Source organism: Equus caballus, chromosome 3 (assembly GCF_041296265.1).
Source record: "Equus caballus isolate H_3958 breed thoroughbred chromosome 3, TB-T2T, whole genome shotgun sequence".
NCBI classification, from domain to species: domain Eukaryota; kingdom Metazoa; phylum Chordata; class Mammalia; order Perissodactyla; family Equidae; genus Equus; species Equus caballus.
The window spans coordinates 42,716,656-42,741,857 of NC_091686.1; the positions used below are offsets into that span (position 1 = coordinate 42,716,656).

The following is a 25,202-nucleotide window of genomic DNA, read 5'->3' on the forward strand; positions in this document are numbered from 1 at the left end:
AGGCGAGCCTGTTTATTCCGCCGGGCTCCCTGCATCAGAGGCTCTGTGAAACGGAGCATGCATCTTGCCCAGAGCTTATTGCTGCTCTCACAGGACCTCCTCACAGTTCTCTCTCCTTCCAGGTTCTGCTTAACTTCTCTCCTGTCTCTTAAGGCCTAAGGGTGGTACAGCTCCCCTGCCTTGGGTTACAGAGCTATCTTTGTAATGTAATTCTCTTACAGCCTACACACAAAATTAGTCCCTTTGTAAATAAACTTTCCTTAAATGATCCGTAGTGTGCCATTTGTTTCCTGTTAGGACTCTGACACGCAATCTTTTTATCTTTTGTATTGCTTCTTGCCTGAAATCTACCTGGATGTTAGCCTAGCCACACCATCTTTCTAATTAGTTTTTGCATGGTATATCTTTGACTTTAAGCTATTCTGCATTCTAATATTTAAGATTTGTTTCTTGAAAACGGGTTAAAGATGTATCTTTATAGCTTGAAGGTGATAGTCTTTGTCTTTTAATTGGATAATCAAATTTTTTTTAAGATTTTATTTTTTTCCTTTTTCTCCCCAAAGCCCCCCCCGGTACATAGTTGTGTATTCTTAGCTGTGGGTCCTATCTAGTTGTGGCATGTGGGACGCTGCCTCAGCGTGGTTAGATCCGTGCCCAGGATCCGAACCGACGAAACACTGGGCCGCCTGCAGTGGAGTGCAAACTTAACCACTCGGCCGGCCACAGGGCCAGCCCCTGGATAATCAATTTGCATTTAATGTAGTTACTGGTTTATGGGCCTTTAAAGCTGCCATCGTACTGTTTTTTGTTTCACCTGTTGTTCACTCTTTTATTCTCTGCTTTCTTTGGGATTGATCAAGGTTTTTCTTTTTATTCCATCTTTTTCTTTTGATTAGCCTTTTACTTATATGTTCTTTTCCCATTCTGTTATTCATTACTCTAGAAATTAGAATGTGTGTTCTTGACTTCTAAAAGCCTCAGACACTAAAATATACATCAGTACGTTGTCTACTTCTTGGACAGTGTACGCACCTTAGACCACTTTATTTACCCTCTCCTTCAATTTGTGTGTTACCATTATGTTTTAAATCTCTGTGTTTTTAACATCACAATATATGAGCACTGTTTTGCAAAGTTAATATTCATTGAGATTTACTCAGATATTTTTCCTTTTCATTGCTGTCCATCCCTTCCGGAATTTGAGAGTGTCCATCTGAGATCATTTCTCTTTGCTCGAAGGCTACTCTTCTAAGGCAGAAATGCTGGTGACCAATTCTCAATTTCTGTTTGAAAATACCTTTATTTTGCCTTAATTTTTTAAAGCTATATTATTATTATTTATTTTTTTGTGAGGAAGATTGGCTCTAAGCTAACATCTGTTGCCAGTCTTCCTCTATTTTATGGGGGATGCCGTGGCTTGATGAGCAGTGTTTATGTCCGCGCCCGGGATCCGAACCTGTGAACCCTGGGCCGCCAAGGTGGAGTGCATGAACTTAACCACTACGCCACTGGGCTGGACCTGAAAGTTATTTGAATATGAGCTCTCAGTTGGCAATATTTTCTTTTAGTGCTGTGAAGAGAGCATCATTTGGCTGAAAGCAGCTGTCTTACTGTCATTCATTTGATAAAGTGATCTGTCTTTTTCCTCTGGATGCTTAAAAGTTTCCTCTCTGATTTTCAGCAGTTTTACTGTGATGTCTTAGGTGTGATTTCCTTTGTCCTTTCTTGCTTAAAGTTTATACTGCTTCTTGAATCTGAGGCCTGATGCCTTTTGCTTACTTTAGACATTTATTCAAGTGTCTCTTGTTACAGTCTGTCACTCCTCTCCTTTTGGGTCTTCATTATGTCTTTTCCACTTTATTTTTTCCATCCTTTTGTCTTCCTATAAATCTGTCTGCATATTTTCTTCTGAATTTCTTCAAATTCCCTAATTTTGTCTTCAGCTCTGTATACAAGCATACCTCATTTCACTGCATTTTGCTTTACTGCACTTTGCAGATACTGTGTTTTTTACAAGACCTTCCACCAGCAAAAAGATTATGACTTGCTGAAGGTTCAGATGATGCTTAGTAATTTTTTAGCAATAAAGTATTTTTCAATTAAGGTATGTGCAGTGTTTTTTTAGACATAATGCTGTTGCACACTCAGTAGACTACAGTATAGTCTAAACATAACTTTTATATGCCCTGGGAAACCAAAAAATTCGTGTGACTCACTTTATTGCACTATTTGCTTTATCTCGGTGGTCTGGAACCACACCTTCAGTATCTCAAAGGTATGCCTCTAATTGGCTATTAAATCCATCCACTGTGTTTTTAATTTGTGTCTCAATAATAGAATTTCCATTTGGTTCTTTGTATTTCCATTTTCTACAGACATGCTTACTCTTATATTTTAAGTTCCTGAACATATCAATCATAGCATTTTAAAGTCTTCATCTCATAATCCCTGTGGGGTGCTGTTTCTATGATCTGTTGCTTCTCTGGTTTTGTCATTTCTTCTCATATACCTGATTATTTTTGATTTTGTTTTTTTTGAGGAAGATTAGCCCTGAGCTAACATCTGCCACCAATCCTCCTCTTTTTGCTGAGGAAGACTGGCCCTAAGCTACCATCCCTGCCCATCTACTTCTACTTTATATGTGGGACGCTTACCACAGCGTGGCCTGATGAGCAGTGTGCACGTCCTCATCCTGGATTCAAAGCGACGAACCCCGGGCCACCGAGGCGGAGCACACAAACCTAACCACTGCACACAGGGTCAGCCACTCTGATTATTTTTCAGGTGTGCTGGATATTGTGTATAAAATATTGTACTGGTATTTTGAGGCTCTAGATAACCATTACTTTCCTCTATAGAGGATTTGTTTGCTTCTATATAAGGCAGCTAAACTAGGGCTATTAGCAAACTCAGATCACTACAATCTAGCAGGGCCTGAGATGATTCCATCCCTGCCAGTTCTGATCTATTTGCAGTTCACCCTGACTCCCAGGGTGTAGCCCTTCAAGGTCTCAACTGAAAGACTGAGGGATTTATCTCTTCCTTGGTGAGCTTCATACTGCACTTTTTCTCCGTTCTCACCCCATCTAGGCCTGGGAGCTTTCACAGAGCTGTTCATTCACCTTCTCTGGAAGAGAAGAGACAGATGCCTCCAGTGGAAAGGGGGCCCCAAGTGCCACAAGCCTGTCTCCATCCTGTCTCCCTCTCCTCGACTTTGCCCTGCACTCCTCACCAGTTTGGTCACTTTCCAGTACCTTTAAACATGTCGTTTTTTGTTTTGGCCCAACTTTTCTAGTTGTTCTCAGCAGAAGCATGATCAAAACCACCTAGTTCTTCATTACCAGAAGTAGAATTGCAAAGGACTCATTTTTAATGTCAACAGTTTTACTGGATACCCCCTGCCCCCCCTCCATCAAAACACACAAGGTAGTAATTGTACATATGTTTAGTCTATAAACTATAAAAAAGTGTATAATAAATATAATAATGTATTTATATACATTATATATATTATTTACATTTGATATAGTATACGTGTCCAGGTCCCCTGCAATAAGTGTTACTTAGGGATTTGTTACTCACGAAGGGAAACACTGTTGAACGCAAAGGCACAGTTTCAGGGAAGTTAACAATATGTTCGAAGGAAGATGAGGAGCCCAGTTTTTGATTAGAAATTTCATGTATAGGGGCTGGCCCGGTGGCACAGCGGTTAAGTTCCCACATTCTGCTTCTCGGCGGCCCGGGGTTCACTGGTTCAGATCCAGGGTGTAGACATGGCACCACTTGGCAAAAAGCCATGCTGTGGCAGGCGTCCCACATATAAAGTAGAGGAAGATGGGCACGGATGTTAGCTCAGGGCCAGTCTTCCTCAGCAAAAAGAGGAGGATTGGTAGTAGTTAGCTCAGGGCTAATCTTCCTCAAAAAAAAAAGAAAAAAAAAGAAAAAAATTTCATGTATAAAAGCAGAGATTAAGTTCTGACTTTTATTCTCTATACAGTAGGAAACCATTGAAAACTTCTTTATTGTGGTATCTTTTAATAAAAGCCATGCTTAATCGGATAGTCATATGCAAGATAGACTGGAGAAGTAAGAGCCCACTAGGAATCTACAGTAATGGACCAAATATGAGCTGATGAGAGGCATCACAGTGTAATGAAAAGAATGTTGACTTTAGAATCATAGGACTTATCATTACTGGTCTGTCAGCTTGGGCAAGTCATTTAACCTGTCTTACTCTGCTTCCTATTTACATGCCAGTCACCTTGTAGGCCTTCAACAGAATGATGAAATGTTAGTAACTTCTGCTTAACTCACAGAGTCGTTATGCAAATAGCTGATGAGGAAAATCTCTTTAAATGTATATTATAAAATTTAAGGTGTAATATGCATTTGAAGGCCCAAAGAAGTAAAAATGGAGACTAATAAGGAAAGAGAAGGGTGAAAGAAAAATATTACTCCTCTATTGAATCTCAGTGACTAGAAAATACATTGACCTAAATAGGTCAGTCAGAAGAGGAACTGATTTTGGAAATCAGGACAAGGGTTTAATTTTAATTGTGGAAATATTCAGCAAGTCATTATTACATTTATTAGTTTTGTATAATCTTTAGGTATTTTTCATGTGGCATTTTTCAATCTCTTTCATCAAATTTTAAGTTCCTAGAGAGAGGAAGAAGTTATTTCCTTGGGAATTTGTATTTCCTCCTTATTTTTAGTTTTTAAAAAAAACCCTGTACCTCTAAACTGATTACTCTGGTAAAGTTCCATCTATTTTGTCCAGTTTATTGGTGAAGTGATTACAGAGGGCATTGACTGGTTTAAGGATTATTTGTTTGGTCCCCCAACTCAATACCAAACTGCCGCTCTTTGTGTGCACCACTCTCAATAGTTGTCGTTACCCGTGCTCAAGTCCCTCACTGTAATCCAGGTAGGCCTTTTCTTTAACTTCTATTTGAATGCCATGTGAGACATAACAGACGTCTTATTGAAAGTCATATGCATGATTTGTTTGGTTATATTTTAAATGTATATGCCTTTAGACCCTAACATTTATGATGGTTTCTATCCCTTTTGAAATCCTTCATTTCTCCTAGTACTTTTTAGAATTAACTTGTAATGGACACTCAACCATGGCAGTAGCTCTATCTTTTGCACTAAGACTTTATCTCGCACAGTTTATTTGATTCTCTCTGGACTGCTGTAGTATGTTCCTGAATCTGTAACTTTAAATTCCCAGTAATATTATCCGACATATTTGGTAAGCCTGGACTTAAAATTGGTGATGTCATCTACCTTTAAAAAGCTGAATGGGGGTTTAGAATAAACTTGCCTCTTGTATCATCATTTGCTCCCTCTCATTTTCGTCTCATTTCCCCTATTCTTACATGAATAGAAATTTGATTATACAGAGTTGTTTGTCTTTCCTATTTTTTGCCTGTTACAATTTTCTGTATTTAACAGCCCTTGTAATATTTTATATATTTTTTACTTGGAACTCCAGAAATAAAGTATTAGCATCCTCTCTTTTCCAGTAGACTTTGGTGTTCTCAACCTTAGGGAACCTGGAAGTAAGAAAAACACTGAGTAGCACGGAAAACAGGTGTTATAAGTGTTATTCTGTAGCAAAAATATTGATCTGGGGGACGGCCCCGTGGCCGAGTGGTTAAGTTCGTGCGCTCCGCTGCAGGCAGCCCAGTGTTTCGTCGGTTCGAATCCTGAGCATGGACGTGGCACCGCTCATCAGGCCACGCTGAGGTGGTGTCCCACATGCCACAACTGGAAGGACCCAGAACTAAGAATACACAACTATGTACCGGGGGGCTTTGGGGAGAAAAAGGAAAAAAATAAAATCTTTAAAAAAAAAAAATATCGATCTGTTCTTGAGCCATTACGCGTTTCCCTGTAACTGAAGCTCAGTTACTCGTCATGGACAGTAAGTCAGGGCAGTTTGAAGGGCCCTGTCATCACTGATGTGTTGGTAAATGTTTGAAAACTGGCTCTCTAGGAATAAAAAATGCTCTGATTGTGGTGGTTTCAAATTTCTCTGGGGTAAATACTTCTACTGTGGGCCATTTCAAGCCATTGGACATCACTGGACGTAGACTTGGAGAGAGGTATATACTATCAAACTATAGTACTTCCACCATATGCGTACCCTAGACATAATCACAAAAACATGGGTGTAGTAAAATGATTAGAAAGTGAATTTTGAGTATTTATTTTTATTTATTATGTATTGGATTTTAATAGTCAGTTTATATAATTAATTTTTAATAATGGCAGTGTTTAACAATTAGCCTGTAAAATTCCTAAAAATTTTAATATCAGCAGTCCTAAGGCAGCATAAGCCAGCACTAGCATTCTCCTGCCTGTACTCTTAGTTTTGGAAATGCCTTAGGGACTAGCCAATATGAGTTGAGGTGGTTCTGCTAGCTAATGATAAAAAAATTAATACTCAGATTTACATAGTCAACCCTTAAATTCTGTCATCTCACAAAGTAAAATCCTTCATGCCTTTTCCATATTCCTCCAGATATGTTACTTTGTTATGACTTTATTACTTTTTAAAATCTTTTAAGCCTGCTATACATGTTTAATCTGTGTCATCTGTAAATCAATACTAACAAAAACCCAATAAATAATACACAAAAAACCAGAGACATTTCCTCAGAGAAGATATATGGATGGCAAAGCAACAGATGAAAAGATGCTGAACATTATTAGTCATTAAGGAAATGCAAATTAAAATCACAAGGAGATACTACTCCATACCTATTAGAATGGCTAAGATCGAAAAGGCTGATCATAACAAGTCAGGAGGAATTGGAACTCTCATACACAGCTGGTGGGAATGTAAGATGGCACAACCACTTGGGAAAACAGTTCAGCAGTTTCTTAAAAAGTTAAACATACACCTACCATACGATCCAGCCGTTCCACTCCTAGCTATTTACCCAAGAGAAATGAAAGCATATGTCCATACAAACACTTGTACAAGAAAACTTACTGCAGCTGTATTTGTTATAGACAAAAACTGGAAACAACTCAAATGTCCACTGACAGGTGAATGGATAAAGAAACTGTGGCATAGCCATACAAGGAAAACTACTCAGCAATAAAAAAAATAATGAACTGTTGAGAGACACAACACAGATAAAGCTCAAAATAATTATGCTTAGTGGAAAAAGCCAGACAAGAGGGGATACTGTATGATTCTATTTAAATAAAATTTTAGAAAATGCAAACTAATCTATAGTGACAGAAAACAGATCAGTGGTTTCCTATGGATGAGGGGGTTGGGGTGAGAGGAACAAGAGAAAGGGTTCACAAAGGAGCACAAGGACACTGGTGAGGCATACGTTCATTATCTTGATGTTGGTGATAATTTCATGGGTGTGTCTACCTATGTCAGCTTATCAAATTGTATACTTTAAGTATGTGCGATTTATGTCCGTTATATTTCAATAAAGCTGTTAAAAACCATAATGTACTGTGGCCTGACCAGTAGACATGAGGAAAAGGCAATTCCTTTGTTCTGGATGACACATTTTCATCTTTCAGAGTAAATCTGTATAGGTTCTTCAGGCAGCCCTAAGAACATTGCTGGCCTATACTGAGATGTCAGGCAACTGAAATTTTCATGTCTTTATCACATGTCTGCTGTTAGGCTAGATTCTCTTCATCTGAGGGCCTGTCTTTACATTTATCCCTAATATATTTTATATTATTTGCTTTACACATGACTATTCTCACAGTGAGGCTTCGGTATTAACAGTTATTAGACTGTTGGCTTTTCAGACTGTGTTTAGTGAACCCTCGTGATACCCATAGAACTGTCTGAGGTACCCTGCGTGGGAGTGGGGATTGGAGATGAAGGGAAAGCAATAAAGAATATGCGTGTGCAAGGTTTCAGTCTCCAACCCAGGCAGCTTCTGAGTTTTACAAACTTAAGGACTCCTGGGAGAAAGTAAAGTAGTATGAAAATCAGGTAAGTTTATCCACAAGCAAGCTCAGAGCCTCATGCATAGTAGGTGCTCAATAAACATCTGCTGACTAAATCTTAAATTTAAAATGCCTCTCTCATTTCTTTTGGCACACCCTCTCTTTCTCATTTAACATATCAACTTTTATTCTGTAATTTGAATTTCCTGAGATAGGAATATTAATTTTTGAGAAGAGCCGTTGATTTTCCACTAAAAAAAAGTACCAATACAATGTACTAGAGTTACTATTTTTTTAAAGCATTGATTTTATATACATATTCACACATTGACTAGAAATGCAAGCCTTTATTAAACAATCCTATGGGTATTAAACACACACACACAAGGATTCTAAAGGTTGAGGGAAAACAATCATACAACCACATGGAAAATTGCCCCTATGAATTCATGATCTCCTACCTCAGGCCCTTAACAAGGCCTTTATTCTTTTCTTTGATTAGTTCTTCAGTTTCCCTCTTCAGTGATTCCAAACTTACCTACTTTTCTCATGCCAAACTCAGTGTCATCACACAGCCCTTCTTCCTATTTTACTAAGAAAGTTGAGAACATTGAGTATTAATGGTCAACTTCCTGCCTCCTCCCACCTAAAATGTATCTTCATCTTTACCCATTGGAACCTTCTTCCCTCTAGTGTCCGATAGGTTTACTCCTCGTTCAAAATCAAATACTCTATTTTTGACCTACAGTCACATCTTCTGAAGAAACTGGCTCCATCCGTCATCCCTGCGTTATCTTATCTCCCATGACTCCCTCTAGACTATAAACATACTCAGATCTCTCCCGTTCTAAACAAATGTCCTCCTTTGACCTTGAATTCCTCTAAGCTAACACCCTATCTTCTAGTTTCCTATCATGGCCAAGCTCTCCATATTTTCGCTTTCCATTCACTCCCCAACTTACTTAAATTTTTGTCTGCACTACCTCACTGAAATTGAGTCATCAGTGACAAAATTTAGTTGACAAATTTCTAATCCTTAGAATATTTGGACGTTCTATACCATTTGACATCTGATATTTTGAGTAGGTGGTCAAATATTTTTGGATGAATAAAATGGGACTTGAGGGAGGGAAGGGAGGAAGTTGCTCTTCAACATAAGAGTACCCAGTGAATCATGAAAGCTGTAGTAGCCAGAAAAATGTCCTCCCCCACCAAAGATGTCCACATCTCAGTCTCTGGAACCTGTGAATATGTCATGTTACACAGCGAGGGAGAATTAAGATTGCTAATCATCTGGCCTTCAAGCGGAGAGATTATCCTGGATTATACTTGTAGGCCCAGTATAATCACAAAGGTCCTTAAAAATGAAAGAAGGAGGCAGAAGAGTGTGTCAGAGTGATGTGATCTGAGGAAGACTCAACCAGCCATTGCTGGCTTTGAAGATGGAAGGGGGTCATGAGCCAAGGAATGCTGGTTGCTAATAAGCTGGAAAAGGCAAGAAAACAGATTCTGCCCTAGAATCTCCAGAAAGGACCCTGCCTGTACCTTGATTTTAGACCAGTGAGAGCCATTTCAGACTTCTGACCTCCAAATCTGTAAGACAACTGTTGTTTCAAGCCACTAAGGTTGTACTAATTTGTTACATCAAGAAAACTATTACAATAACCATTTCCAACTTTCTTTTAAAATATAGTTGAGGGGCCAGCCTGGTGGTGCAGTGGTTAAGTTCGCATGTTCCGCTTCTCGGCGGCCCAGGGTTCGCTGGTTCGGATCCCGGGTGCAGACGTGGCACTGCTTGGCAAGCCATGCTGTGGTAGGCGTCCCACATATAAAGTAGAGGAAGATGGGCATGGATGTTAGCTCAGGGCCAGTCTTCCTCAGCAAAAAGAGGAGGATTGGCAGCAGTTAGCTCACGGCTAATCTTCCTCAAAAAATAAATAAAAAAATAAAAAGATAGTTGAATATTGTGACTTTGTCTCTTGAGTCTAATTTATTGAGTGGGAGTTTGAGGGTTGTGGTAGAAAGGAAACCAGGATCAAATAAGAGTTCTTCAACTCTTTATCACGTTAACTACTCTCCTGCTGACCTTCATACTGTCAGCTGCTTGCTTATAATTGTATATAAATATTAAAGTTCTATAACCAGAAATAAAAACCCTTATGAAAGCTAAACAGGGTGCATACTTGCTTTAGGAACAAAAGTATTAGGAAAAAGAGAATCCTGTGAGATTATACTTTTCCATAGTGAGCACAATAGAAAGCAAGCTTGTTGGTTCCTCTTAGGAAGCAACTGATAATGGCAGTGGAGAGGAATGTGGGGGAACCAATCTGGCACTAAAAAAGAAAAGGAGGCCTCAGACCCAACCAAACCATACTGTGACACCCAAGGTTAAATGTACAGATTCCTTTGCCACCAAACTCCAGCTTTCTAAAGCTTTCATCCAACCACTCAATATGATTTTACCCCGAGTCCAATTCTTCCTATTCTGCTTGAGCACTTGCCCTAATAAACCACAGGCAGTACCTCACACCTGTTGCTTGGAGCTGGGAGAATTTCTAACGAAATAGAAAGGTAGGAAGCCTGACTGTGATGGGCGGAGGGGTCGGTCATTTCTGCGATACCAATTTGAAACTTGGGCATTTTCTCACAGGAACATAACACATACAGAGAGGTTGGAGGTAGAACATAGCCCTTTGTGGACTGACCTGGAGACTACTTTTCTACAAGAAATTACGTTCTGAGTTCCAGAACAGGAGGAATCTTAAAATACATCTAAGCCCTTCCTTTCTCCCTTTCCTTTCCCTTCGGAATCAAGTTTACCTGTCCTACCTGTTTAGCCTTTCGTGCCTCTACTCAAGAGTCACAAGGTCAGATTCAACAAATTCAACTTTAGGTATGTGACAAAAGGATTTTTATAACCTCTACATCAGTTTCTCAAACTAGAATCTTTGAATTCTTTACTAGATTTTTTTCCATTTTGTGATTTATTTCATTAATCTATAATAATAAAGCATAGTTCAGATCATCTTGATTCCCACTTTTAACTAAGTACAGCTGTGTGATTCCAGAGCCTGTGTTGTGTTTAGATTTATGATCTTGTTGACGCTATGTAATAGTAATTTGTCTTAGGCAAATGAGAACAGAAACAGATAATAAATGCTTCTTTCTGGCATGTGAAAGCCAAGTGACATCAGTGAAAGAATGAACAGTGGTCTCCTAAAGGTTCTAGTTAGAGAAAACACAGCAGTTAGTATAGACATACCAAATTTAAAACAACCTAAATTATGGCAGTTAGTTGTTCTATATTTATGTTTCAAGAAGCAATTTAAGTTGCAGAAAATAAAATAAAAATCAAGTGGCACATAGATATTAATTTTATTATTTATATTCTTCCACATTTAATATATACACTTTAGTTTCAGTCCTTTAAGAGTTAAAACCATAGAGAGTTCATACCAAGTACTATATTTTAAGTTATTTTTATTACAGTTATTATCGTAATGTTATATATATATGATTTTATTGTAACATTCTAATAAAAATAACGAGGGGGAGCCTCAAAATTTTATTTTTCTTAGGGTAAGCTCTACCCAGGAAATAACTGAATTTGCCTCCTGTGCTATGGGTCCTTCGTGCAACTACAGCAGCTCTTCAGGTCTCTCACAATCACATCTCACCAGATTATTTCAGTCGCATCCCAAGTGGTCTCTCTGCCTCTAGTCTGCACCCCCCCACACACACTTTTGTTACATCTTCCACATTGCTATCAGTTATCCTTTTGTGATTAAAATCTTATCAAGGCTTTTTTAGGCTAAAAATTCAATTCCCCCATCTCATACCCTTCAGAATAAAATCTGAACTCATTAACATGATATCCACCTTTGTCTTTCAACTGTTTTGTCTCATTTCTTCTCATTCACCCCCCACCCCCACACACACTAATGCAGCCAAAGTACCTTGAAAACTTGTTTCTCTGAGACTTTGCTTTGTTCCTTCTGCCTAGGAGCCTTCCTCCCTTTTCTTTCACCAGCTATGCCTTCTTTTTTTCATTTATTTTTTTTTTAAAGATTGGCACCTGAGCTAACATGTTGCCAATCTTTTTTTTCCCCTTCTTCTTCTCCCCAAAGGCCCCCAGTACATAGTTGTATATTCTAGTTGTGAGTGCCTCTGGTTGTGCTATGTGGGACACTGTCTTAGCATGGCTTGATGAGCGGTGCTAAATCTGCACCCAGGATCCGAACTGGTGAATCTGTGTGCTGAAGCGGAATGCGCATGAACTTAACCCCTCGGCCACAGGGCCGGCCCCTTTTCTATTTGTTTAAAGAATTCTATTCTACAGAGAAACTTCCTCTGACCACCCCCAGCTGAATTAGGTACACTCATGTTACTCTGTGCATGCCTTGATGTCATTCCCTACACTCTATGGTGACTGATCCTTAACGGTCTCCCCAGTTAAAAGACTTTCTTGAAGGCGACATCTGGGTCTTTCATCTATGTCTCTTTAGCATCTAGCTGAGTGCCTAGCACATAACAGGCATTCTATGTACATATATATATATATATATACACACTTTTTTTTTTTTTTTTTAGGAAGATTAGCTCTGAGCTAACAGCTGCCAATCCTCCTCTTTTTGCTGAGGGAGGCTGGCCCTGAGCTAACATCCGTGCCCATCTTCCTCTACTGTGTATGTGGGACGCCCGTCACAGCATGGCTTGCCAAGCGGTGCCATGTCCATACCCCAGATGCGAACTGGCGAACCCCAGGCCGCCGAAGCAGAACATGCGGACTTAACCGCTGCACCACCGGGCCAGCCCCCAATATAATTTTTTAAATAAACATTTAGGAGGAGAGGAGTGATTCTATTACGTTAACATTCTTCAGCCTCAGGGCCAGCCCGTGGCCAGTGGTTAAGTTCGTGCGCTCCACTTTGGCGGCCCAGGGTTTTGCTGGTTCGGATCCTGGGCGCAGACATGGCACTGCTCGTCAGGCCATGTTGAGGCGGCGTCCCACATGCCACTACTAGAAGGACCCACAACTAAAATATAAAACTATTGTACTAGGGGAATTTGGGGAGAAAAAGCAGGAAAAAAAAGATTGGCAACAGTTGTTAGCTCAGGTGCCAATCTTTAAAAAGTAATTAATTAAAAAAAAATTCTTCAGCTTAAACCTGAAAGACCTCCTTAGCCTAAGCAGACTTAAATATCACTGATTGGCACACTGTATGGCAATCTCTTGGTCTTGCCTCAACCTTCCTCAAAAGCAGTCCCATATTATAAATGGATGTTTTTTAAAACTGTTTGTAAGTAAGAAGGCTTTTTGTAAGGCAGAATGCACTACTATAATATGAACAATGTTATAGTGACTAGATTTCAAGCTAGCAAGTACAAAAACGGCCAGTTATGTAAAACTGAACCACCCTAACGATGGTAGCCTGAATTCCGTGCTCTAGGGGAGACCTCGTAGTGCTTGAGCAAGGAGGAGTAAGAAGAAAAAAAAGGTTTCCTCCTCATTTCCACTTCGCCCAAGAGCAGTTGGCTGTTGACATTTTCCGTAGACGTCTCTCTGCGCACCTCTCTATCTGGTCTCTAATCCTTACCTTGCCTTCTGCCCCTAATTACAGCCCTATCCAGGGCAGACATTAAGCCCTACCCCTAAAATGCTCCAGAGTAGTCTCCCCCTTCTCTCCATTCGTGTAGAATAGAAAGAGGGAAAACAAGGAAAAGCTAAATTAACACAAATCTGTGAATATCTAATTATATCGTGCACTCTGGGGGTTTGGTCTAAATCACTCTTGGAGAGTTGCACTGCAGGCAGTGTGGCACCCAGGGCTCTCCTTTTCTGTCTGGGTCTTGTTGTGAGACCGGGAACCTGTATCACACTGTTCTCTTACCAGGTATATGTGGTAAAGCCCAATCGCATTGTTACTGAATCCTTAACTGGGTTAATGTGCTTGGATGGACAGGGGATCTCCGAAATTGTCACACTCCAACACCAAATGAGCTAAAGTCTTTGAGTAGTTTTCTTTTAGGTGTGGTGGAATGTTTCTTAGTAAGTTTCATTCTTTCTTTTAGCGCCGTGTTAAATCAATGCTTCTGTGCGATGAAAAAAATCAACATGTACTAGATAGTATGTATTAAAACTAAAAGCCTCACATAAGTGGCTCTAAGTCATTTAGAGACTATACAGATCTGACCCTTTAGAACAACTTTGTACGACATTTCCACGATCACTCCTAACTTAAAATTCTTTTTTTTTCTGAGGAAAATTTGCTCTGAGCTAACATCTCTGCCTGTCTTCCTCTCCTTTCTATGTGGGTCGCTGCCACAGCATAGCAGCCGATAAGTGGTGTAGGTCTGTGCCCGGGTACCAAACCTGGGCCTCTGAAGCAGAGTGTGCCAAACTTAACCACTAGGCCACAGGGACAGCCCCTAACTTAAAATTCTTTAATAGAAAAATTTTAAATTTTTCATCACTATCTTACTAAAGAATTCTCACATAAATATATTTAAACAATCAAATCCAGTATTGGTAAAACAATGATCATTTCTGGTCTAAATCTCACCCCATCTCTGTTTATTTTAGATTTGTTATATTGTTATTAAAGCAAGAAAGATTACAATTATTGTTGGGAACTAATTTTAATTTGAATTCGTTATTTTTAAGTCCGGATGAAAGTTAATTTCTACATTGGGACTCACAAAATGGAGGCTGCCCCAGTGGCTCAGCCCACATCACAAAGCTAAACCTGTCAGCCTGCACTTACAGGAAACACTCGTCAAGGAAACCAATGTACAGCATCACAGTCCTCTGACTCCGCTTTAGCTGCCTCACCTTCCCCTGGGAAAGAGGACCTGCCAGCCTCACCCGGAAGTCCTGACTCCCAGCCCCTCCCACCCTGTTCCCACGTGGCCTCGTCTAAGGTCCACAGGACTTGCTGTTGTGCAAACGCCCAGGAAGAGAGGGCCCCTGCTTGTGAGGGCTGCAGTCCACAAGGTCCATGGAGTGTCTTCCCTTGACTAAGGGGCATGGAACTCATGACTGCATTGTTTCAGTTTTGTCATTTGATAGCACCTAACCCTCAAAACCCTGGTCTAGATCGTTTACCCCTGATTTTCAACCTGCTTGATTTCATTAATTTTTCTATATTTAGAGTATGCCAAAATCAGATGTATTCTCCTATTTCTGGTCATAATTATGAACTTTTAATTTAAAAAAAATACAATGCTATTTAAAGTTAATTTTTAATCACTATGTTTTAATAAGCAAATAATATTGATGAAAATACCTCCAAATTTAAGGTATTGGACCTCCAAAATAGTCTGAATTTAAGACAAATGCTTATTATTATATTAAAACCAAATCTAAATTACAATGTTGTTTATACTGAAGGAAAAACCTCTTGCTGGCTGTAAATTTTTCACATTTTACAAGGATACTATATCTCATTTATCATTAGTAACCTGAAAAGTATAATGAGATACTGAAAATATTTAATAAGCTTCCAGACTGATTTCACATTTTGGTTCTAAATTATTTTTTTTAAAACATCTCCATTGAGATAATTCAGATACCATAAAATCCACTCTTTTAAAGTGTACAGTTCAGTGGGTTTAAATATATTCACAGAGTTGTGTAACCATCACCATTATCTAATTTTAGAATATTTCATCACCTCCTCCAAAAAGACCCTATACTCATTAGCAGCCACTCCCCATTCACCTGGCCCCTACTCCTTGGCAACCAGTAATCTTTCTGTCTCTATGGATTTGCCTATTCTAGTCGTTTCATATAAATGGACTCAAACAGTATGTGGCTTTTTGGGTCTGGCTTTCTTCACTTAGCAGAATATTTTCAAGCTTCAAGACACATGTTGTAGCATGGATCAGTATTTTGTTCTTATTAACTAATACTATTATATCACATGGATGTACCACATTTTATTTATCCACTTATCAGCTGATGGACATCAAGTTGTCCCTACCTTTTGGCTATTATGAATAATGCTACTCTGAATATTTATGTGTACAAGTTTTTTTGTGGAAAATGCTCAAATTTATTTTTAGTTCAGACATTTGTGCATCATTCATTATGTGCCAAAAATCATCTTAATTTAACGTCAAAGTGATGTCCTTAGCATGAAATAAAGTACAGTTTCCTAAACCACATTAACTTGTCTTGATCATAAAAATAAGATTCTGAACCTGTAAGGTACAGAAACTAATTTGATTTTTTTTTTTGGTGAAGAAGATTCGCTCTGAGCTAACATCTGTTGCCAATCTTCCTCCTTTGTTGCTTGAGGATTAGCCCTGAGCAAACATCTGTGCCACTCTTCCTCTATTTTGTATGTGGGTCACTGCAACAGCATGGCTTGATGAGTGGTGTAGGTCCATGCCCAGGATCCAAACCCATAAACCTGGGCTGCCAAAGTGGAGCACGCCAGACTTAACCACTATGCCATGGGTCTAGCCCCTACTAATTTGATTTTTATGCAAACAGTATAAAATAACACTTGGGCTCCAAATTACGGATTCTAAGCAGAATATGTAAACATGCATTCTGAATATAAAATCTGGACCGTAGCATTTGTAATTTAATTAAACTAATAAAATGGCATACACTGTCTTAGAGCCAGTGTCTTTAGCAAGTTATAAAATTCCATGACAGTTACAAAGATCTAAAAACGTAGATGCAATATTAATAAATGTAAGTATATGCACTAATCTATGTTAACTCTGTCTATTCACAAGTATATTTTAATTAACCCCCGTACTCAAAGTTATTGTAATAGTGAACCTGGCTTCACTGATGCATTCACTTAACATTAAGACACTGGCATGTCTTCTTTATTTGGATTATTTATTTCATTGCCACTTTTATACTAATTTTCTTTTCTTTTTGGTGAAGAAGATTGACCTTGAGCTAACATCTGTTACCAATCTTCCTCTTTTTACTTGAGGAAGATTGTTCTTGAACTAACATCTGTGCCAGTCTTCCTCTATTTTGTATGTGGGATGCTGCCACAGCATAGCTTGATCAGTGGTGTGTAGGTCCACACCAGGGATCCAAACCCACGAACCCTGGGTCACTGAAGCAGAACGTGTGAACTTAACCACTATGCCACTGGGCCAGCTCCTATACCAATTTTCTTGATCCTTTATATTTTCCTCATGTTTTATGCCAATGCATGCAAGAAAATCTGATCTGCCATTAGAAAGTTTCTGAAACTTCAATATAATATTCACTAAGAAGTAAGGGACTGTTTTTAGTTCATCTTTTCAACTTTTTGGACGTTTATTAATTTCTTATTTTAAATATTTCCTTCAATATATAAAATCATAATCTTTTTTAGCATATTTCAGACTGCAATATAAAAAAATGATTATTTTCCTTTTTTTTCAGATGGAGACATTTCTACTATTGTAATTCAAATAAGTCAAATGAGCGAAAGTCAGTTTTAACTTAATTTGCAAGTGTAAAGTGGGCTCTCTATAACACTAGAAATGTGAATAGTGTTTTAAAGTTTGAGCTAATCCTAAGGCTGCCTCCTAAAGCATCAAAATACTTCTAAGGCATGTTCTCTTTTAACCTTAGCAAAATTGAGTAGAAATCTAAGTTTGCTAGTGTAAATACAAACAAACAAACAGAAAGCCTAATCAGTAAATTCACTTCAGTGCCAAGTAAAAATGAATTTGGGGAGGCTGGCCCCATGGCAGAAAGGGTGGGTTTGCGTGCTTTGCTTCGGCAGCCCAGGGTTTCACTGGTTCAGATCCTGGGCGCGGACATGGCACTGCTCATTGGGCCATGTTGAGGCAGCATCCCACATGCCACAGCTAGAAGGACCCACAACTAAAATATACAACTATGTACTGGGAGGATTTGGGGAGAAAAGTAGGAAAAAAAATGAATTTGGGGTTACAAAATTACTTGTTTCAATTATGCATGGATAATCTAGAACTTCAGATATTAGGAGTTGTCATCATTTCTTGTATACAGTCTTGACAGTGGTCAATATAAAAAATATAGTGGTACCATTATAAAAGAAAGGTTTAATTTCAGATGTGAAATCATGTTTGTAGGGCACAGAAAGACGAGTGAATTTCTTCATCTTCTAAGCCAAACTCTATTACAACAAATATTTCTGCAAAACAAACTATTTCCCAGCCCCAACTAGTAGCCCACTTATTTAAAGGTGGTGTTGGATATAAGCAATACTGCTGCAGAGGAAAAATTTAGAAAATTCCTTTTAGTCACTGCGTGGAATTTACTTGGAATACTAAAGAATGCATAAATATTTGAGGCAGCAAATTAATGGAGTTGGCTAATAGTCGATGGCTAAAAAATAAATAGCGTAATGGTTAAGAGTGTGAGCTTTGAGGTCAGACTGCCTAGGTTTAAATCTTGGCTCTACTACTTAATAACTGTATGACCCTGTTTCATCTGTAAAGTGGGGATGTGATGAGATAATGAATTAAAGGACCCAACACATAGCACTTCAAAGATAATTAACACTTACTAAGAATTTTAAATATACAGTATTTTAATTTCATTTTGCAATTCTTGCACATCTTATTTGCAAAGGTGCGTAATAAATAAGAGTGATATAGCAAAACCTAAGTTATCCAGGTTGCTTGGGAAATAAATCATTCTGGCTAAGTAAATTTTCCATAGAATGTGTTTATAGTATCAAAAAAGAAAACCCAACAAATAGGATAAAACTATTTCCTAAACCTATTACACACTTACATGCCTTCTTAACTAGAGTATACTGGTGGTAATTAAACTTTTTCTTTTTTGAGAAAGATTAGCCCTGAGCTAACTGCCACCAATCCTCCTCTTTTTGCTGAGGAAGACTGACCTTGAGCTAACATCCATGCCCATCTTCCTCTACTTTATATGTGGGACGCATACCCACAGCATGGCTTGACAAGTGTGCCATGTCCGCACCTGGGATCCAAACCGGTGAACCCCAGGCCACTGAAGTGGAATGTCCACGCCTAACCACTGCACCACTGGGCCAGCCCCCTATTTTATACATTTAAAAACATTATTCTGAGCAGAGTCCATGGCTTCACCAGACTGCCAAAGTGGTTTGTGGCACAAAAAAGTGAAGAACTCGGACCTCAGATTTGTCCCAGCGTGCTGTGCTCTGTTACTTCAGAGCATTAACATTCCGTTGTACTTTCACACAGAAGCTTTAGATGAGGGTAATCCAAGTTGCCTTCTCCGGGACTTTTCTTAGTGGATCTCCTGGATATTGAGTTCCCTTTGGGTAGGTAAGAATGTTTCTACCTTATACTTTGGCTTCTGAAAGAACAAAACAGATGGAGAAATAAGCCAAATAAAACTAGATTCAGATGGCATCGAAAGCAGAAATATAAAACATTCTACTCTCCTACTTTGTACACTGAGACAATATGAAACTCCATTCAGTAAATACTCTGAAGTTAACTTTTACTTCTACCATTTATTAGCTGTGTGACCTTGGGATAGTAACTTAATCTCTCTGTGCATCAGTTTATTTGTAAAGGGAGTTAATAAGCACAGTACCTGGTACATAATAAGTGTTCCATAAATATTCCCTATTTTATTATTATTCTTACAGATTTGTTTCACACTATGTATGACCTGTTAATGTCTGACTGGTTACTTTAATAATTTACATTTATACGGCATTGTAGTCTATTGTGCCCTTTCACATACATTATGACATTTGAACCACACAGCAGCCCTGCAAGAGGGCCATTATTATGCCTAGTTTAGTGTTGAAGAAACTAAGATAAGTACCCCATGATATCACAGAAACCGGACACAATAACAGAGCAAGAACTCAAACTTGGATTTCTCCCTCCACCCCAAATTGCCTAATCCTAGGTTTCTACTGTATTAGACTGGTTAGAAGAGAGAATAAAACAAAGATTGTTCGGGGGGCGGGAGAGGGGTCCCACAGGCCGGGAGGAGTGCCTGAGTGCTGCGCTGTTCACAGGGTGGCCCTCTGACCGAAGCATCCTGTCACGTCGGAGCTTGTTAGAACTGTCCAATCTTAGGCGCCGCCTCACCTACTAAATCAAAACTCCTATTTCGAACAAAATCCCGGTGATTCACATGGATACTAGTTTAAGCAGCACTGTTTCGCTCTATTGACACTATTATGATTACTGGAACAGTATATATTAGCCTATTTGTCACAGACCTATTAAGTTTTATTAGGTAATACTTTCTTATGACAGGAAACTTGCTTCCCTTTTTAAAAAAGTTAGGTATATTTTTAAAGCAAGTTTATCTTTCTATTTAATTCTTAAAGATCTCCACTTCGTTAAATGGGGTCATTATAATGGAATGTCAGAAAACTTTAAGCAGGTCAGTGCTTACCTTTAAATTCCTTTTAAAAATTAACGCCTGACTACGCTTTGTCTGAGGACACACCAGAAAGCAAAATCCCCTCCTACGCTTACACCCGGCCGAGTCGAACAGGCAGACCCCAGCCTCACATGCCTCCCCTGCATACTTCGGGGAGAACTGAGTTTTTCTGACCCCAAACTCATTTCCTGATTGCGTTTCGCAACTTCCGGGCTCTCGCAGTGGGAGCGCAGCCGGCGGGAACCGGCGCGGAGCCAGCTGGCAGCCCACCGCCCGCGCTCCCTCCCGTCAACTCGCCGCGGGGCCCGACTCAGGCCGCCGGGGCCGCGGACGGCCAGCGGCCCGCTCTGCGGTCTCGCTCCTGCAGGGCCGACACGCGGGCGCCGACGAGCGGCCGCCGGGGCCGCCTACCAGACGGTCCCACCTGGAGGGCGCCTCTGCCCAGCGCTCGCCGGCCGGGCTGGCCAGCCCGCAAAGAGCGCCCACCTGCTCCGCCGGAAGCCTCAGAAGCCCGCTCCACCCCGGCCAAGGGCGTCCAGCGGCCAACCCAGGGGCCGTCCCGCCGCCCACTCCTGATTGGCGCGTGCTCCTACCGCCGGGGAATTCCGTTTCCTCTCCCCCGCCCCGGCACAGGCACGCAGCGGGGCGCTTCCCCCCGACTGCCCGCCCCGGCTCGTGTCGGCGCCCGACTATGTCTCGCGAGACTTTGTGGACTCGGGGCGGGGCCACACCCGGAAGAGTGCTCAAAACTGCCCTTAAGTCATTGCAGAGCTACAGCTCCTGTTAGGCAGCCTCGCGAGATCCGCCTCCTCAGTACCAAGTGAGGAAATTGGGGGACGCTGCGGGAGGGGCATGGGGCTCGACTGCGCAGCTGCCGCTTCCATAACCTTCCTCCCATGGTCTCCTTCCGGTTCTCGATGCTTCTCTGAGTTTAAGGGTTTCCGCCGCTCGTCTCCCCTTCCTCCCAGCCCATGACCCGCCTCCAGCCCCCGCCCTCTCAGTCCAACCTCCGATCTGTTTAGTAAGAAGGTGCTGTTCCGAGGAGAAGGGGAAGCGGGTAGCACAGATAGTCTCGGCCCGGACGTGGGGAGGAAACCATCCCTCCCCGGGGCCTGGTCGTGCGCTCGCGCCGGCAGCGTTGGCGGACGGATCTGCGGCGGTGAAGAGGCGGGCGGGGCGGAGCGCGGCGCTGGCAGTAGTTCCGTCAGAGCGGACATCTTGTGGCGGTGTCGTGCGCGTGAGCCCCGTAGGGCCGGGGAGGCACCAGCGCCGCGCGGGGAGGAGGCCCGGCCGCAGCTTGAGGGAGGCCCCGGCCCTCCGTACGCGTGGGTGTGGACGGTGGGGGGCGGCCCGCTGGCCGGCGGGGAAGGGGAAGTCCAGGCCCTGGGCGCTCGAGGGCCCGGCCTGCGGGGTGGGGCGGGCGGAAGGCTGGAGCGGCGGGCCTCTCCCGCTGGGGGAGGGGGCGCGTCCTGCCGGCCGCCTAGCCGGGGCTCGAGGCTGGCGGCGCGGGCGCTGGGAGGCGGGGTGGACGGCGGCTCCGGGCGGGCCGAGCGGCAGCCCTGCGCGGACCGGGCGCAGCGCCCCCGTTCCCTCCGCGACCGGCCGGCCGCGCCTAGAGCCGCCGGGAGCCGGCGTCCGGCCGTGCCGCCGCCCCCTCCCCCGCGGGCGCCCGCCGCTGGCCGTGCCTCCGCCTCCCCCTCCGCGAGGCCGGGGTGGCCCTGCCGCCCGCCCGCATCTTCGGGGCGCCGCGCGGCCTGGGCGAGCGCTGATCCGCTTCGTTTTCGCGAAGGCGCCTGTGTCTGGCAGAGCCGGCGCGAGACGAGGAGCCCGTCCTTCGCCGCCCGAGTCAGGAGCGCGGCCGGACCTGGGAGCACGCCCCGAGAGCGAGGAGCCAGACGGGAAGCACAGACGATGGCGCTGAAACGGATCAATAAGGTACGGCGGGCCAGCGCCCGCTTCGCGCCCCGGAGTCGCGCGTGCGTCGGGGCGGCCGCGGGCCTCCTGAGCTCGGGGCCCGGGGCCGAGGCCTCTGCGGCGGAGAGCGGGCGTGCGCGCCGTCGGCGGCTCCTCGGCCGGGGGCGGGCGGCGGGGCCGCTGCGGGCGCCTCCGGCATGCTCCCCTGCGGCCCCGGGAAGGCTGTTGGAATGCGGCTTCCCCCGGACGAGTGGTCTAAGCCGAGGGGAGAGTAGGCCTCCGAGCTCGGGGCGAGCGGGCCTCCGCCTCCGCCTCCGGGGTTCGGTCTCGTTTTCCTGCTGTAACTTGTATCCCGCATTGTAAGATGGCGGCTGCCTTAGCTGGTTCAGGCTGTCTCCAGCGGCTCCTTCCCTAGTAATGCGAAGTGACAATCTTGGTGAAATGTCGACTTTCACATCAGGTCGTGCTGCTCTGAGACCTCCTGCTCAACACTTAGTCTGCGTTCAAACTCGCAGGCCGTATTTCCCTTTTTTGTAACTTGTCTGTGTGTGGTGTGTTTGCTTCTTGCACAATTGAGGAGGGTGGAGTATTTACAGCTAACTTGAAAAAAATGTTGTGGAATAAATTCAGCCTTAATAAAACTAAGAGACACAGGACTTTGTGGGCTGAAAATTTTGGTTTTGATAGGTTACTTTTTGAAAAAGAGTTACATGGAAGGATTGGCAAGTATTTGGCTTTACTTAAAATAGACCTGATGCTGCTTGATTTTACATTTGTTTAATATGTGTGGCTCTAGAGTTGGCAAAATGGGTATTTTATGAAAGGTGAAGGTTCAGATCTTCAGTCAACGTAATTGATGCTGAAATCTTGAATTTTGTTTTAGGCCATCATTGCGTTGTCATTGTGTGTTTATGTGAAACATAAACTTAAATCTTTGTATTTTTGAGAGGATGGAAAAGGAGAGGAAGAAAAAGTTTTTAAGAGTTAAGACTTAAAGTAAAAAAGGATTATTTAAACACCTTTTTGTGATCACTTTGAAGGCCAGCAGTGAACACATTGGAGAAGTATAGTTACATTTTATAGCATAGTTAGTACAAAGAATATCATTCAGTATAAATCAAAACCTTTTGGAGAAGTATAGTTACATTTTATAGCATAGTTAGTACAAAGAATATCGTTCAGTATAAATCAAAACCTTTTGTCTGTGGGACTTAATTCAGGCCACTAAGATGTGGAATAATTTCAGATCTCTAGGTTTTATGCATGTGCAACAGAACACTGTAAAGGAAGGTCTCATTGATTTTTTTGTTTTGTTTTACAGGTGATACCCAGCTGCTGTGACACCACTTTAATGATTTAAAAGTTTTAGAGAGACAGTATGATAGTTAAGAGTATAAACTTTGGAGCAGAAGTGCTCCAGTTAGAATTCTAAGATTGGGCAAATTATGTCTCTATAAAATGACTATTTGTTGCATATGAACAATAAATAGTTGAGTGCCTAATATGTACCAGGCACTATTCTAGATCCTAGGGAGAAAGCTATTAGGTTCCTGGATTGATTGATTGATTGGTTTAGTAGGATTAAATAGATTAATCTGTAGCTTTGAACAGGCCCCTAGCACTCAGATTGTTACTACTCTTTTAATATGGCTATCTTTTTGATCTTCAAAAACTTTGATTCAAGAACTTTTCTAGTCTAATACTGTTCGTTAATACTACATTGTCTTCTCTTGTAAATATTTTGAAGATTTGTATAATACAGAAGCTTGATATAATACTCTTCAAACTGGAAAAACCAGTGTTTATGTGGGACATTATTGATGCAGCCTATAGGGAATTTTTAACGTGAATTTGGTTTGGTTTTTAGCTGTTACTGTCAGAGTCACCTGGTGATACTTAAAACAGAAGTACATCCCAGATCCAGACAATTTTAGCTAGTGGATGACTCTGATGGGAGATCTTCTTTATTTTAGGTACTTCTGTTTTAGAAATAGGAGGTCAAGTAGCTATTGATGTCATTAAGGTATTTCTAGTGTCATGTACCTATTTATTTTGAATTTGTTCTTGTCTGAAGCCCCCAAATACCAGATAGTCAGATGAATCTGTACTCCTCACTGATATTTTATTGAAATGCCTGTTATTGGGAATATTTTTAACCGTCAGTAGTTCATTTGACCAAGTCTTTGAATTTTTTCTAAAGCTTACATTTGTATAATTTTTTGTTTGAATACTTCTTAGACCAAGCAGCCTTGTCGAACAACTTTATTTTTTGCTCTATTCTTTATTAGGGCAAGCTGTGGTATGGTCTCATAGGGCTATTTATTAAACAACAAGAATCAAAAATGGAAACTCCAGGTTAGTTGATTGGTGTTCAGGGGCTGTAGACAATTTTTCTACTCCCATTAAACAAAATAACTACAGTGCATGGATTTGGGGGAAGTTTTAAAGAGAACTTTAAATTATGCAAAATAGGTGAACCAAGCTTAAAAGAATAGTTTATGCCTTGAGTGTTTGCAATGTGTCAGAACTGTTCAAAACACTTGTATTAACTCATTTGATCTTACAGCAACCAAAGGGAATAGATACAGTTATTATCCCTATTTTGAGATTAGAAACCTGAGGCACAGAGAGGTTAAAAAAAAAACCAGAAACACTTGTTGTTTTATGGCAGAGTTGGGATTAGGATTAGAACCTAGGCAGTTTGGGCCCATAGTGTCTGCTCTTCACCACTACACTGTCCTATCATTTTTTAGGTTTCGATATTCAAGAAGGTTTTCTTTTTGCACGTATCATTCCACTACTAGTGATAGCTAGGACTTAGCATCTACTATATACCGAACACTGTTTCTAAGCCCTTTATGAGTATGAATTTATTTAATCTTCACAACAGCTCTGTGAAATAGTGCTCTGAACCATTCCATTTTATACATGAAGAAACAGGCACAGAGATGTTAAGTTACTTGTCTGTAGTTACACAGGTAGTAAGTGA

The 25,202-nt window shown here is 41.5% G+C and overlaps 1 protein-coding gene across 15 annotated transcripts in view; it reads left to right on the top strand.

The window, feature by feature from the left end:
- UBE2D3 (ubiquitin conjugating enzyme E2 D3) overlaps positions 1-25,202 on the top strand; it is a 71,342-nt gene that overhangs the window by 20,467 nt on the left and 25,673 nt on the right. For 3 of the 15 annotated variants that reach the window (XM_070263340.1, XM_070263342.1, XM_070263343.1), the window contains exon 3: positions 22,089-22,234. The exons of 3 other annotated variants lie outside the window; for them this stretch is intronic. In XM_070263340.1, the coding sequence (XP_070119441.1) occupies positions 22,211-22,234 (24 nt within the window). In that variant the 5' untranslated portion in view covers positions 22,089-22,210. Of the gene's footprint in view, positions 1-20,392; positions 21,625-22,088; positions 22,235-25,202 lie in introns of those variants that run through there. 9 more of the 15 variants (XM_023637621.2, XM_023637626.2, XM_023637627.2 and 6 more) reach the window with 8 other exon arrangements.